Source organism: Spea bombifrons, chromosome 1 (assembly GCF_027358695.1).
Source record: "Spea bombifrons isolate aSpeBom1 chromosome 1, aSpeBom1.2.pri, whole genome shotgun sequence".
NCBI lineage: Eukaryota > Metazoa > Chordata > Amphibia > Anura > Pelobatidae > Spea > Spea bombifrons.
Genome location: NC_071087.1, coordinates 143,285,533 through 143,300,559, shown reverse-complemented (window position 1 = coordinate 143,300,559; position 15,027 = coordinate 143,285,533). Strand labels below are relative to the sequence as shown.

The 15,027-nt window shown below is 39.0% G+C and overlaps 1 protein-coding gene across 9 annotated transcripts in view; it reads right to left on the bottom strand.

The window, feature by feature from the left end:
• Positions 1-15,027, bottom strand: part of ARHGEF28 (Rho guanine nucleotide exchange factor 28) — an 87,966-nt gene that overhangs the window by 30,402 nt on the left and 42,537 nt on the right. Inside the window, exon 1 of one of the 9 annotated variants that reach the window (XM_053475645.1) lies at positions 11,832-11,952. The exons of 7 other annotated variants lie outside the window; for them this stretch is intronic. In XM_053475645.1, coding sequence (XP_053331620.1) covers positions 11,832-11,916 — 85 coding nt within the window. In that variant the 5' untranslated portion in view covers positions 11,917-11,952. Of the gene's footprint in view, positions 1-11,831; positions 11,953-15,027 lie in introns of those variants that run through there. One more of the 9 variants, XM_053475654.1, reaches the window with a different exon arrangement.

Genomic DNA, 15,027 nt, shown 5'->3' with positions numbered 1-15,027 from the left:
TCTATCACAACATAACAGTAGGTGCCTCCATCGCTCCATCATTAGAAGCAATGACATTTTACAGAACTGTACACTTAATCAGATGTCACCAACCACTCAAACTGGAAGTGTCACATTCAGATAACTGCAATACAGAACTACAACCGTGCCAAGAAGTATATGTCCAAGTCTCATTTTCTGCATTGTTGCATATTTTAGGCACTGAAGTAATTAGATCTTCAGCCAAAAGGAACTTGAGTTATGAAAACACAAAAGTTTGATACTTAGGCCATTTAGCCTGTGGCATCTAAACTATGCCAGTTTAGACATAGACTTTGACTGGGCCATTCCAAAACTTTTCATGTATTGTTCTTCAAACACTTTCATGTAGTGTTGCTTATGTGTTTTGGATCATTGTCTTGCTGCATGGCCCAGCTTCGCTTCAGCTGATGGCCAGATGATTTCCCAAAAGTAGTCATTTAGGAAGTGAAGTCCCTCTTTGGGGATCAAATCACAAGACCTCCTTTCATTTCTCTCTGGGTGGGTAACTGTATCACAAGTTACAGTAATGTGTTTAAAAAGATGGGAAATGTGCATTATACTGAATAACACGAATAACAAATTCTTCTCCACAAAGCCTCATAAAAAATTAAAGGCCAGTACCATAACCAACGCCGCTAACAAAACCCTATACACCTGAAACTTGAAATGCTTACAGGTGTGGGTCTATTTTACCTCAGGAAAACTGACTTCTCTGGAAATATTTTGCTCAAATAATGTGACTGGCTTCCTGTATTGAAGTACGTTTAATTCTCGCTACCTCACCCTAAGAAGGCCTGTGAAAAAAATATCTCATTAAAGAGAAACAGTATCTGGTTTTCTGAAATTAATTGTTCATAAAATGCAATATAATCTACATCTAAGTCACAAGATGCTTAAGCTAATAACACAATGATGTCTTTTTAAAACCATTCTGTAGTAGATTTACTTTGATGTTTCATGGTCTTTGTCCTGCTGCATTACACAACTTCTACAGACCTTTAGCTGAAATTACCCTGTGTGATACCTTGATAAATTTGGGAATTCATTTTCCCCTCGATGATGACAAGCTGTCCAGGCCCCGAGGCAGCAAAGCAACCCTCAATCATGACGTTCCATTCACCATACTTCACTGTTTGGATGATGTTTTCACGTGGGTATGCAGTGCATTATTTACACCATACATAGTGCTAATGTTTTCTTATCTGTGAGGCATGGCTCAAATCAGCAGATGCTTCTCGAAAGTAGCAAACCCCAAATTTCGCATTTTTTTTATGTCAAAGTAGCTCTGATTGGACTACACAGGTTTGCTAACTCCTGACTCCAAGTAGCTTTTGTTGAAGTAAATAGCCTAAGGGTTCACATACGTTTCCCAACACTTTAAGACTATATATATATATATATATATATACACACACACACACACATACATACATACACATTGCTATAATGTAAACAATGTTTACAGTTTCAATATAAAACACAAGACAGTCCATACATTGCACATTAAACAAAGCAATGGCGTGAGTGTTAAACATGTCACCGTGGGTCATATATCAATACAATTAATGTCTTTTCTTTTGATCCATTTGAGAAAGCTACCATTGGTACCATCTTCTCAGCAGCTGTAGAAGATTTAAACCATCGGTGCAACCTGACACATTGCGAGTGTCCAATAAAATACATTTTAGGGTTATTAACGGAATATCATTAACCAAAATAAGAAGATATTTCCATCAGCAAAAATAAAACTCTCTCCAGTATAAGCCGGAATTTTTATTCCACTCTGAATGCCAAATAATGTGACATTATCCAGATGTAGAAGGTACTTTTTTTGTTTAACATCAGGACTTCGCCTCTTTTCCAATTTGTTTAGCACATTAATAAAAACTACATAAACATTATATTATATATATATCTATACATACATACATCTATATATATATATATATATATATATATATATAAACACACACATACACACACCCACTTGTCAGATATATATATCCGACACGTGATCACCGCACGAATAAAACAATCAAAGTAGTGTAATCCAAGGACAACACAGACCAGCCAAATCTGCCTCCTGAACGTTGTGTGATCAGGGTGGAGAAGCTTCAGGACTACCCAGATATTTTCAGCCAGCAACATGATACAACAGGCTGTGCATTTTTGGGGAGATTACTGCATTTCTCAGCTAACAATAGGCAAGCATCCAAACCACAATTCATCCACAATAATCGTTAATCCAGTATACCTACTCTGTGTGTCATGTCTGCAAGATTAAATTTAACTTTTCAAACAAAAGAATAGAGAAAGGAATGGGACAGGGTAAAAGAATTAAAGAAAACTGTAACCCTGTCATTACCAGTTACAACACTGTCTTCTGTACAACTGTACCAATCATAAAACATGTCTGTATGCAAATCCGTATAGCATCAAAAATGATGGCAATGAAATAAGAACTTAAAGGTTGTGTTCTGCTTAGACAGAAGAGTAACTGAGCTTTCTAGTACTTGGCATTAACCTTAGCACTGGCAGTTTTTACTTTGAGATTTTAATAACTTAAAAAACAACAACCTTTTCTTAAACATATTTTATTTATGGAAAAATTTTGTATAGAAATAAATAATTTAAAACAACCACTCCATATAATGTATTTTTACATCCAACCAGAGCAAATAAGTACATTCTTAACATGAAAAGGAAGAATGAAAAAAAAAAATAATAAAAAAAAAAAAATAACGATTATAAGCAAACAATTAGGAGAACGTACGATGGAAAGAAGAAGAAGCTTGAAGGAAAGAGGAGAGAGGTATAATGAGCTAGAAACATTTATCTAAAATTTCAAGGTCAGAAGCTTAGAGATAATGTAAGACAGTTTTTACTCTACTGATAGAGTTGTAGATAAATGGAACAGTGGTAACGGCTAATAATAAAGAGAATTTAAGCATACATGGGACAGACATCCTTAATCTATGACAAGACCAATGACTGATTAAGGTCGGAGTCTTTACCTTCGGGAAAAATGTGCAGAGTAAGCAGGCCAAATAGTTCTTATTGGTTGTCAAAGCTATGTTTCCATGTTAAGGTGAACAGAAGAAAGAAAAACAAACCAAAGAGAATCAAGTAATTAAAACAGTTTTAGGTAAAAAGTGGAATTAGAAAGCCAGGAAGCCCAAATCTTTTAAAAAGCTGCTGACATCTGAAGAGCCATTGTCAGGTTGTTCATGGTGTCCATGATCCCTGCACCCTCAAAAAATGATAGGTTGATCCATAGTTAGACAATTTTCCACGAGGCCTGCCTAGCTAATAAGCTAAATCTTTGTCAATAGTTGACTTTTCAGTGTTTGTTTTTGTATTACATGACAAGTGTTCCGGTAAAAAGTTTGGATCAAGTAACAATTACAGAATTATTTCTGGGATGGGTTTCAGCACCAAAAAGTACTAAGAATGACATGTGTAACACTATATTTCATTGTAAACATGTTACATTGATTCAGTGGTCTCCCACGTGTAGAAACTGCAGCATTTGCCCCATTATGTCTATGGATAAAAGCAAATAAGAACAGAAGAGATTTAAATCCCACAATGTTGGGATTTTGATAATGGACGTGGATTTGTATTGCTGTTGTAAGTTTACCATGAATGAGTTACTAGGAAACTATGTGTTCAGTATTGCCTCATCTTCCATAAATAGAACCCGCATAGGGATTAGCTGTACCACCGGGGTGTTACTTTCTCAGCGGTAATGGAGATGTCAAGTGAGAGCGTTCTTCAATGGCAGCAAAACCGGACCACACAAAGTTATTACTATAAATAACATTATGGATTAAACATTACAGATGGAAGTGGCCCCATATTTTGAATAATAGTAAAGATACATCGGGATAATAATGCTGGGAGAGAGTAAAACAAATATATGGAGAAGAGAAAGCCAGGGATGTAACACAGGGCCCCTCGAACCCCATTAATCATGTTTCATGGGAGAGACACATCTCTTCACCATTTATACATCATATCAAACGCATACATCATCGGTCTGGATACTTGTAATGTAATGGGCTTTAACTGTTATTTCATGTAGAGCAAGCATGTCATTTCTATGCAATTCCCCATAGGGAATGTCTGCTTTGGCATTTAGCTAGCCTTGCCCCCTGGGTCGATCTTTCCCAACCTTCTTATGAGACATTTTACAAAGAAACATCAATAGATCTGCTTCTACTAATATATACATACAATATATTAGGGCTGCAACAACTAATCGATAAAATCGATAATAATCGATAATGAAATTCGTTGCCAACGAATTTCATTATCGATTAGTTGAATCGATTATTATCGATTATAAAATGAGGGTTTTTTCAGAGCAAACGCTCTGAAAAACACCCCTCATTATATAATAGTTTAGTCTGACTCACAGCAGCAGCTCCTACTTACCAGACCCTCCCTGTAAATCACTGTGACAACTGGCCCCGCCCCTTCCTTCTCCCAGAAGGCCAGAACCACATGGCTGTGACACTCATCTAACTGTAAGTATAAAATTAATATTTGGGCTACTGAAAGTCAGGGGAGGTAGGGGTTAATTTAGGGGCAGTTATGGTTTATGGGGTGTTTAGGGTTAATTTAGGGGCAGTTATGGTTAATGGGGTGTTTAGGGGCAGCTATGGTTAATGGGGTGTTTAGGGGCAGTTATGGTTAATAGGGTGTTTAGGGTTAATTTAGGGGCAGCTATGGTTAATGGGGTGTTTAGGGTTAATTTAGGAGCAGCTGTGGTTAATGGGGTGTTTGGGGTTAATTTGAGGCAGTTGTGTGTTTAGGGTTAATTTAGGGGATGCTGTGGTTAATGGGGTGTTTAGGGTTAATTTAGGGTAGTTGTTTTGATGGGGTATTTAGAGTTAATTTAGGGGTAGTTATGGTTAATGGGGTGTTTAGGGTTAATTTAATGATGAGGACTGAGGGTTAATTTAATAAAGTTAACTTAAGGTGCAGTTAGAGATAAAGGGGGGCAGACTAAAGGGAATCTAAATCCTGGGGGCAGTGAAGATTAACCCAGTACTTATTTATAAAAGTATGGTGTCAGTGTGCTGTGAACGGGTCTGTGACTATGAGGGGACTATGAGATATCTGGGGGGGTATAAGGCATGTGCAAACAGAAAAGTACCAATGTTCCACGTGAAACAATCAAATAATAAAATCAATACTTCCCCACACTAAAAGCAGCTTCCATAAACACTCTTCCTGAAGTGTATACGAAAATCAACAGCAAACAATGGAGCGCATATACATGGGGGAAAAAAACAAATACCAATAGTGTAATATGTAAACCAAATAGAAATAAAATAAAGTGTAGGATCCACTCACAAACGGGTTGGATATATGAAGCTCATCAAAATACGGACTCTGGATAAACTTGGGTGTAGAGAGCCGGCGCTCTCAATTTCAATGCCGCCGTTCCTGTGAGCATGTACAACCGCCTGGCGATGCAGAAGAAGATTCTCGGGCACGATTCGTCTTCCGGTGCGGTCAAATGCAACGCAGTACACGGCAGAGACGTGCCCGAGAATCTTCTTCTGCATCGCCAGGCGGTTGTACATGCTCACAGGAACGGCGGCATTGAAGTTGAGAGCGCCGGCTCTCTACACCCAAGTTTATCCAGGGGTATAAGGCATATCTGGGGAAGACGGAGTGACATATCTGGGGGTATAAGGCATATACATTATACAAGGCATATGTGGGGAGGGCAGTGTGGCATGTCTGGGGAGGACGGAGTGGTGTATTAGGGTGTATAAGGCATATCTGGGGCCACAGTGGCATATCTGGGGGTAGAGTGGAGTGGCATATGTGGGGAGGGCAGCGTGGCATGTCTGGGAGGCAGCGTGGCATGTCTGGGGAGGATGGAGTGGTGTATCAGGGGGTATAAGGCGTATCAGGCACAGTGGCATATGTGGGGGTGGAGTGGTATATGTGGGAGGCAGCGTGGCATATGTAGGAGGCAGCGTGGAGTGGCATATGTGGGAGGCAGCGTGGAGTGGTATATGTGGGAGGCAGCCTGGAGTGGCATATGTGGGAGGCAGCGTGGAGTGGTATATGTGGAGTGGTATATGTGGGAGGCAGCGTGGAGTGGTATATGTGGGAGGCAGCATGGAGTGGTATATGTGGGAGGCAGCGTGGAGTGGCATATGTGGGAGGCAGCGTGGAGTGGCATATGTGGGAGGCAGCGTGGAATGGTATATGTGGGAGGCAGCGTGGCATATGTGGGAGGCAGCGTGGCAAGCCTGGGCTCAAATGTGCATAAATTGGGGGGGCTGGTTGTGAAATAAAGAAAAGAAATGCATTTTATCAAAGTTTTTTTTATTCTGCTGTTTGTATTTAACATCATTTATTAAATTATTTTAAATAAATGAAAAATTTACATTCATTTTTTTTATCCGATTAATCGATTAATCGACAAAATAATCGGCCAACTAATCGATTATGAAAATAATCGTTAGTTGCAGCCCTACAATATATATATATATATATATATACACACACACACACACATACACACATACACACACACCACTTTCGCCTTTTTCCAGGCAGAAGAGCCATGTTGGACATGTCCTGCTCGCTTAAACAACACAGTTTTCCTGATGGTGGCTTTTACAATAATTCTTTGTCCCAAAACTCTTGGGCCATATTCAGAACCAGGTTCAAAGGGCTAAATACAGTATTATTACCGTAGAAACAGAATTTTCTTTTTAACTGCACTATATTTAGCACTTTGCACTAGAATATTGATTTATTAATGGATCCCTGATTGGGTGTTCTGTGTTTAATCCTTCAACATTTTATTTTGTAGGCACAATCACAAAAATATGTTAATTGCTCTGAATAATAATAAGGATCCGCTCCAACACTATATTCATTAATGCATATTAAAGTACATTTGCATTTTACTGCATGCAAACTGGTGCAGTCATTGTTTGGTTACTGAATTAGAAAACAAGACTTCCGTCTTACTTAACTTTTCCACCGACGCCTCTACTGTAACCAGAAAGCATTTGTATTTACACGCTTGGCTGCAGCAGAAACATTTAACATGTTTTGATACAACATATGGGATTGATTGCAGCTGAGCGTGTGCGGGAATTATACTTCCTGCCTACACTTCCTGCTTACAGTGGAGGCAGCTGGGGGAGGAGCTTAAACAGAATGTCTATGTTCTAACTCAAAATAACTAAATAATGCTCATTTGCATGCATTAAAATGCATTCACAGCCAAGCAAGATGAAGAAATAAATATGCAATTTGGGGGGCTAGACTATTATTACATCGCCTGCTCTGTATTTTTCATTTGTAGCACACATTTAAAAAAAATATTGTGTGCCTGTAGAAAAATATTTGAGGTCGTAAAGTTTATTATTTATTTATTTTTTTAAGTACGAAAGCACACAGATCAACAGACTGATTTAATTCTTACGGTTCATCCAAAAAAGCATTACCCCCTGGAGTGCGAATGGAGGTTAATGATTAATGGACCCATGCACTGCACACAGTTAAGTATGTAATTAATGATTTTTCGCTCACATTATCTAATCACAATCATATAAAGGCATGTAAATTCAGGTAAGGGTAACTAGTATGATTTTGAAAACACGGAGCAATTTTGCTTGAGTCGTTTACTTTGTTTTCCAAAACACTGGCATCCCACTGGATGAGCCAAAACACATCGGATTAAGGCAGATCTCTTGCTTTTTCCAAATCCAATATTTTGAAGCTCTATTAACTAAATAAACCCATCAATTTACTGATTGAAATAGCAGAACATGATGGCACTATATAAAACAAATAATAATAATAATAATAATAATAACGTATATGAAAAACCTACTTTAAGTGTATAACATGGGGAAAGGTATCATCATACCCCCTTTTTTCGAGGAGCTGCATGGTTGTAGGTCCCCATTATGTACCTATTGTTAATGTTGCTGATGGTTGATGATCGGCTCACTCAGGAAAGTAACCAGATACTGATGTCCTGACCTCTCTGAGACCCAGATCTCAGCTTATATGAACTTAACATTTAACTTAAATATCTGTAAATGCCAAACAAAAAAGACACAACCTATAGGTAGTTTTAATTAGTGAAATATATTCCCCTTTATTTACCACTAGTGAATGCCAGGGACAGGGCTGCAATTGCCAAGAGCTGTATCAGTTCAAGGACAGAGTCTGAGTAACTGCGACTGCTGCAGAGGTAAAGTAGCGCATGCACGCACATTCTCCACACCTTTCCTTAGGTATGTGTTTTTTCATTACATTTTATTTATAGAGCAACGGCAGATTCTGTAGCTCTATCACAATGGAAGGGAGTGCAAGGTAAGGTTTTTGTGGAACATATTCCATTGTACGTCGCTGGGGAACATGATGGCGCTATATAAAACAATAAATAATAGTAATAATATACATCAAGATATCCAGATACTGTATTTTGCAGTTCTGTTGCTTGCACAATGGTGATAAGGAAATCTGCGTTGTTTTGGGTTAACAGGCTCTAGGCGGTGGATACTTCTGTGAAGACCAGGATCTTGCCAGTGATAATGCAACAGTTGTGTATGTGAAAGCCCATAGTAGACATGGCTTAACACTATGTAGCTGACACTCTGATGTTGATCATATATAAGAACATTTCTGCTGATTCAAAACTGCAGAGGACGTAATTATACTTCCTGTGTCATTAAGCAATGGTCCGCCAGGACGAATTATTGTGGCTTCACGGTCGTAGAGCATAAATCTTGCAGACCCTGATAAAAGAAAGTTAAGATACCTTTCCCCACGATATACACAGCTGGTAGGTTTCAAACACACATGTATTTCTTATTATAAAATGAAAACAATTACATGAGTATAGAGTAAGTGACGGGTCTGCTTTAATCACCACAAGAGGTCCTAATTAAAGCCCACCTGTGTAAATGTCTTCTTAAAATAAGCAGGGCTGCATTAGGTCTGTCATAAATATCACAAATTTCACACAACCTGCAGGCTTGCAAATTTACTAAAACAATAAACTTTGCTTTCCAGCCCCTGCCCTACATTACTGCATACAACGCTGTACCTTACGCCGAGAGAAAAAATATTTATTTTTCCATAACTCCCATTTACGTCATTTCAGCTGGGGGCCGTCCAACAGATCTTCCCATCCGGTTTAGAGGACTTAGGGCTAAAATGCACAGTGCAACTACAGGATCCCAGGAGCCAGACCCAGGCTGGCCCTGCTGGCTGGTAAGATCCCATCCGCATGTGATCAGAAACCGGGTCCTGCAGCGTGTGGATTTCCCATCCGTATGTGATCGGAAACCGGGTCCTGCAGCGTGTGGATTTCCCATCCGTATGTGATCGGAAACCGGGTCCTGCAGCGTGTGGATTTCCCACAAGTATAAAAATGCATGCAGTCACACGTATTCAGCCAGTAGCGGCAATTATGTAATATGGAGCCCAATGGTGTGAAAGTGCCGGGGACACTTAACCATTCCCTGCCTGGCCTGGGTGGGAACAGCAGTTCAGCACACACTCAGGTGTTATATTGGGCTACATTTACTACAATCAAAACACCCTCTTTTGGGTCTTTGGGTTATGTTAAATATTCTGATGCTGAAAAGTAGTCTTATAAGCACGGCACCAGAAAGAGCTCCCATTGAGCCAAAGGAAACACTTTCCTGCCACTACTTGAGCTTTGAGCATCCAATCAGTGAAGCCAAAATTGGGCCGAAGGGGGACAGACTGATTTTGAAAGTAATATATAAACCTTTGTATAACTAGCACAGATTTATGGACAAGCTGTCCACTTTAACTTTGTGGGACAGAATGAAGCAATTACAATAAAGCATAGCAAAAAATGCTTTGATGACCTTTAAATTTCCAGTTAAATCTTTTTTTTTTGGCATGGACCATTTCAGAGCCTTTTATTCATTTGTATTTCTACTTGCATGTTAGAAACAATGTGAATGATTCCACCAGCATTCTGCCACAAGAACTATAACGGATGACGCAAGCACATAAAACGATAGAAATCCACAAAACATCTGGCACATCTTTAACAGAATAGATTCACGGTTAACACTTCCATGCCCAGAGCCAACTTCACTACCCCAAACGATTTGAGTATTTTGGATGCAGCGATCCGATTGCTCATCACCATTACCTATCCGACAATCAATCGGGTTGTTTCTGCAGCACGGGCTGTAATAATGATTGAAGTCCATCATTATGGTGAGAGAGGTTTCCTGCATTCTCTTACATTATGCATAATTACATCTCTATAACAGATGGACTACGATTAACCGCTTAACTTCCAGTAGGCCTGCGTAACATTCAGGATGAGCTGGCCTTATTTAAGGAGCAATAAACAATATTTTTTTTCTGTGGGAAAAACCAAATAATGATATTAAACCTAAGATTCTGTATAGTCAGGAGAGAGATACTATAGACAATAAAATTTCAAGTTACTGACTTTACCATCCATTAGGGCCGCCCTTAAGAAAGGGCAGAGGTAGTGCATAGTCAAATTTAAAGAAATGTCCCTATTCAGCTATGCATTATTCCTGGTCAACTCAACATTTCATGTATGAAAAGCTCAAACAGGGCTGACCCTTCATAATGCATAGAAAATAGTGTGTAAACTTAGTTTTAACTCCAGCAAACTCCTGGATCAGTGAATGGAGCTAAATAGAAGACAGTAGGCTGTAAAAAACCTAAGAAGAGATAAAAGATGGGTAATTATAATCCCAAACCCTAAAACAGTTGTCATATAAAATAAATAATAGAAATAATAAAATAATCACTAATCCTTTGTTTCATTAATCTGCTGTTACAGATTAATATACATACATTGACTTCTGTCTAGAGGCGCTTCAAAACACACGATCGTGAATCACTCATAAAAAAGAAAAAAGCCAATAGTGTGATACAGTAAAAAAAGTACTGGGGTTTTCGCACAATGCTTCACCCTTTTCACAGATTAATATAGATCAGACCGTATAAAAATATATACAGATATCATGTGCAAAGCTGTGGCGAGTCATTTTTACAATGTCCTGAAACTCCTAGAGCATGGCTGACTAGGGTTTCTAGCGCCCTGGACAAAGGACAGAGAACACCTCATGGCAGAACCCCCTACCAGCTGTGAGCTTTAGGACCCCCCCCCCCCAAATTGTCCTTATGGCAGGGCCAGCCCTGAACTGTAGCCAAAGCACTGTATACAAGAAGCAGTCCTACATCTTAAAAAGCTTCTACAAAGGAGCAATCCTTGTATTAACGGTGTCAGTATAAATAGCGAAAGGACTATGAATGTATTCAAAACAAAAACTAATAGATCATCTTACTGCATTCTGCCACATGGCAACCACTTGTAACGTAACGTCAAGGTGGCTTTTGTCGAAGTCTGTGCCGGGCGATCGGCACATGCACAGGATCGAAGTTTGCTATGCCTTATTATTACTTTCGTAATATACAACGTGCAGTAACATAGATGCAAAGATACAGCCTGAGCTCACACTGCTTACGCTTGTGCTTTCAGGGTGTCTGCAAAGGAATAAGGGAAGCAATGTGTAGCAAACCTGAGCAAGGTAAACAGCAAATTAGCTGCGTGACATTACATTTCGCTGTAGCGAAAAACAACCAGCCACAAGGTACTTTTAATCGGACACAAATAGCGTCAAGCAGTGCTCCCGGGACTAAAGATTTAACCCTTGGAGAACCAGGAAGCAAAAATGCATTGCAAAGGATAAAGGAGCTGTTAGTAAAGTCACAGAGGGAGTTGTTTCTACCTTGTTTAGATGAACGTCTGTGAATCCTCATTTTTGGAAAAGATGGCCAGGAGTAATTGAAAGGCGAGTCCGAGTCTGAATCCATTATGGTTTTGATAAATAAGCAAGTCCCGAAGCACAAATATGTTAACAAGACCCAGGATCTCCTTTAAGGCAAGTCAAGGGTAAAGAGGATGTAGAATAAAGGAATCAACAGGCTGGATCAGATTGCCCTCTCTAACCAGGGGAGGGAGAGTTGTAAACGTTTGCTCTCTTCAGGCGCCCAGGCATGTAGACAGATCAGGCTGTAAATATTAAATCAGATGGGAGAATGTAGGGAAAACATGAACCAAAACTGGAGCTGCATCATGGTCCACAAGTATTTGAAAGGTCACGGCAAGCCAATGAATCATTAACTCACCTCTTCATTTCCATGCTAATGGAAACTGCCTGATCCGAGCTGGGCTCTGTGGAATACGTGTGCAAGTAAACAGAGGAAAACAAGCCGTACAAATAAATATAGTGACATGTGGCAATGCTTGGGAGAGGAGCGGCGATCTCCGCTTTTAGCTTTATTTTTGCTGGTTTGCTTGCATCCCACTGAAGTCAGATGGAAGTTACATCTGCCAACAGCAAGGCTAAAAAAGCAGAGAGAATATCACCATCCGCCTGATTATAGGATGATGGGACTTGATGCCCCAGGTGCAAATATGTGGAAAGAATGATAAATAGAGAGAGATAGAGTGATAAAGCGATAGAGATTATATGTAGTGTATGTGTCCACATCTTCTGTAGCCGTTTGTCTAAATCTCATTTTTTATGTGGAGGCTCAAAGCACATAATGCTCTATGAATTAATTACAAACACAAAAATATAAACGTATAGATATTATGCACACAAATAATCAACCATAGAAACAAAGAAGTTATTAAATTGATTGGGGGAGCAACTCACTTATTCATCATTCTTGATCAATCAAGAAGATTCGGAGGCACCAAAAAACTAAATTGATTAAAAGGAAGTAGCGACTCGGTGCTTTCTGTAATATACAAAATAATTGTAAAACCACTTGAGTGTCAAAAGGTGTAAACATGCAGTATGCTGCCTGGTCCCCCTGGTATCCAGAGGGTTAATGTGCCCATGTAACCTTGCAGCGGAGCATAATAGAGCTTGGTGAGTGATTTACAAGGAGCACACCATTCTTACACTGTATCCCTGAACAACTCTCTGCAGAGACTTATGTGCTATGCCACCAATTGGCTCCTAGATGTCCCACGCCTCGGCAAGTGGTTTAAACGAGGGCACAGAAAACTGGAATAAGTTAAAAGTGATCTATGGAAATGTTTTTTATGGCATAAGAAAATATGAATGTGTTTTCGCTATACGCATGAATAAATGAATTATTTTTATCAACCATATCCATGATACATAATGAGTGCATTCTGCCTTTCCTATGACATCAGATGACTTACAAGGAGCTTCTAGCACACAAAAAAGGAAGGGCTAAAGGTCAAACTAGAGGATATTATAGGTGTAGGTGGCAGGCGTCTAGAACTGTGTATTAGCCCTGCCCTGCTCTCTTGCATTGACCATTTTTCATTATGCTCTTTATAGTTTGAGTACACTCAGAAAGCCTTTAGCCAACATTTTTTTCTATAGGGACATCAGCAGTATTTTATCTGGAGATACCTGGGGTGTAAATGTATGTGTACAGGCAGATCACAGCTGCATACGACACATGCCTGTCACCCAGCTCAAGTATAGCCAGCAGTACCGAATGGTACGAACAATCCTTTTACCCATCTGGATGAAGCAGATTAGGGCGATGAGCAGACTGCATGATCCTCTTAATTTTATTTTTCAGCAATTTACAGTATGATATAGTCAGTCTCATTGCCAGCATAATAATTTTATCTGTCCCTGTTCAATATTTAACAGAGCATCTCTCCTGTATGCCATTAGGAGTGGTGCTATAATTGGAGGTCTCTATGTGAGCCCATTACCACTAAAGTAACATATCTGTGCCCACCCTTCCCTAAATAAAATTAGTCCATTATTAACATTTTCTTTATTATCATTTAGTGCACAGTAGTAATAACTACTGTAAAAACAAAGCAAACAATCAGCGCAATTGACAGATACAAGCACAGTAAAGCAAAAGGGGCCCCAGCATCAGTGAACTACAAGGGGCCCAATGCGTTCTAGATACTATGTTGTCAACATACCCAAGTCTTAAATTTTTGTTACAAAATGTAGGCATGTTCTTAGCAGGTCTAAAAATTAGGTAATACAACCTCAGATGAACAGCACCACATGAATATATAACATGAATATATAACATAATATAAAACCCCAAAAGTTGCTAACAATTTTTATTACGTAAAAATGATCATCCTGTACACTGTGTACACTTTATTATAGACAGACTGCACCGAAAATAATACGTGTTTTTTCCAGTTTTAAGTGACTTGTATTTATATTAATCATGTCTGACATCCAAAGACATGCCCAGGATGTTGTATGCAAATCTCCCATGATCCCCTGGGAAACAGTCAGTGAAAACTGCACTGGAAGCCTAACTCAAATAAGTATGATAGTTGAAAGATACTACTTCACCCTAATGACAATTTTTTATATGTGTTCTGTTCATCTGACAATATTAAAACATAAATAAGAAGTAGAAAAAAGATTTATAAATTTAACAGGGTGAGAAATTAAGACAATGGGCAATCTGAAATGTGATAGCGCCCCTTGCACAAGATATCTTTTTAAAAAGATTGTGATAATGTACTTTGCTTGAAAAGCTGTCCATAGTTTGAGCTTCCATTACTGCTGATCTAAGAGAAAATATATGAGTAATATGCAGTAGGAATGTCCCTCCCAAGCAGGGACAGGTAAATATATAACCCAAGATTAATCAATCACACTGCAAGAATTGTCAAAATAAGGAAATGAGTGAGCCCGATTCTTAATTTGAAATACTGCCACTGATTAGATTCTACATTAAGCCACCAATCTATTTAAAAAGAGGAATAATTAGAAAAAACTAGTGAATCAAATCTGCTAATTGTGTTTGATTATATCAATGTCTTAAGATAATAACGAAGAGCTGAGAAACCAGGTCCAATGCTGGAGGATTATTGGGCACACCAGTGGAGCTACAAAACGGTACCGTGGGGTAGATTTAATATCTATACTTTCTTTTAAAAAAAATGGG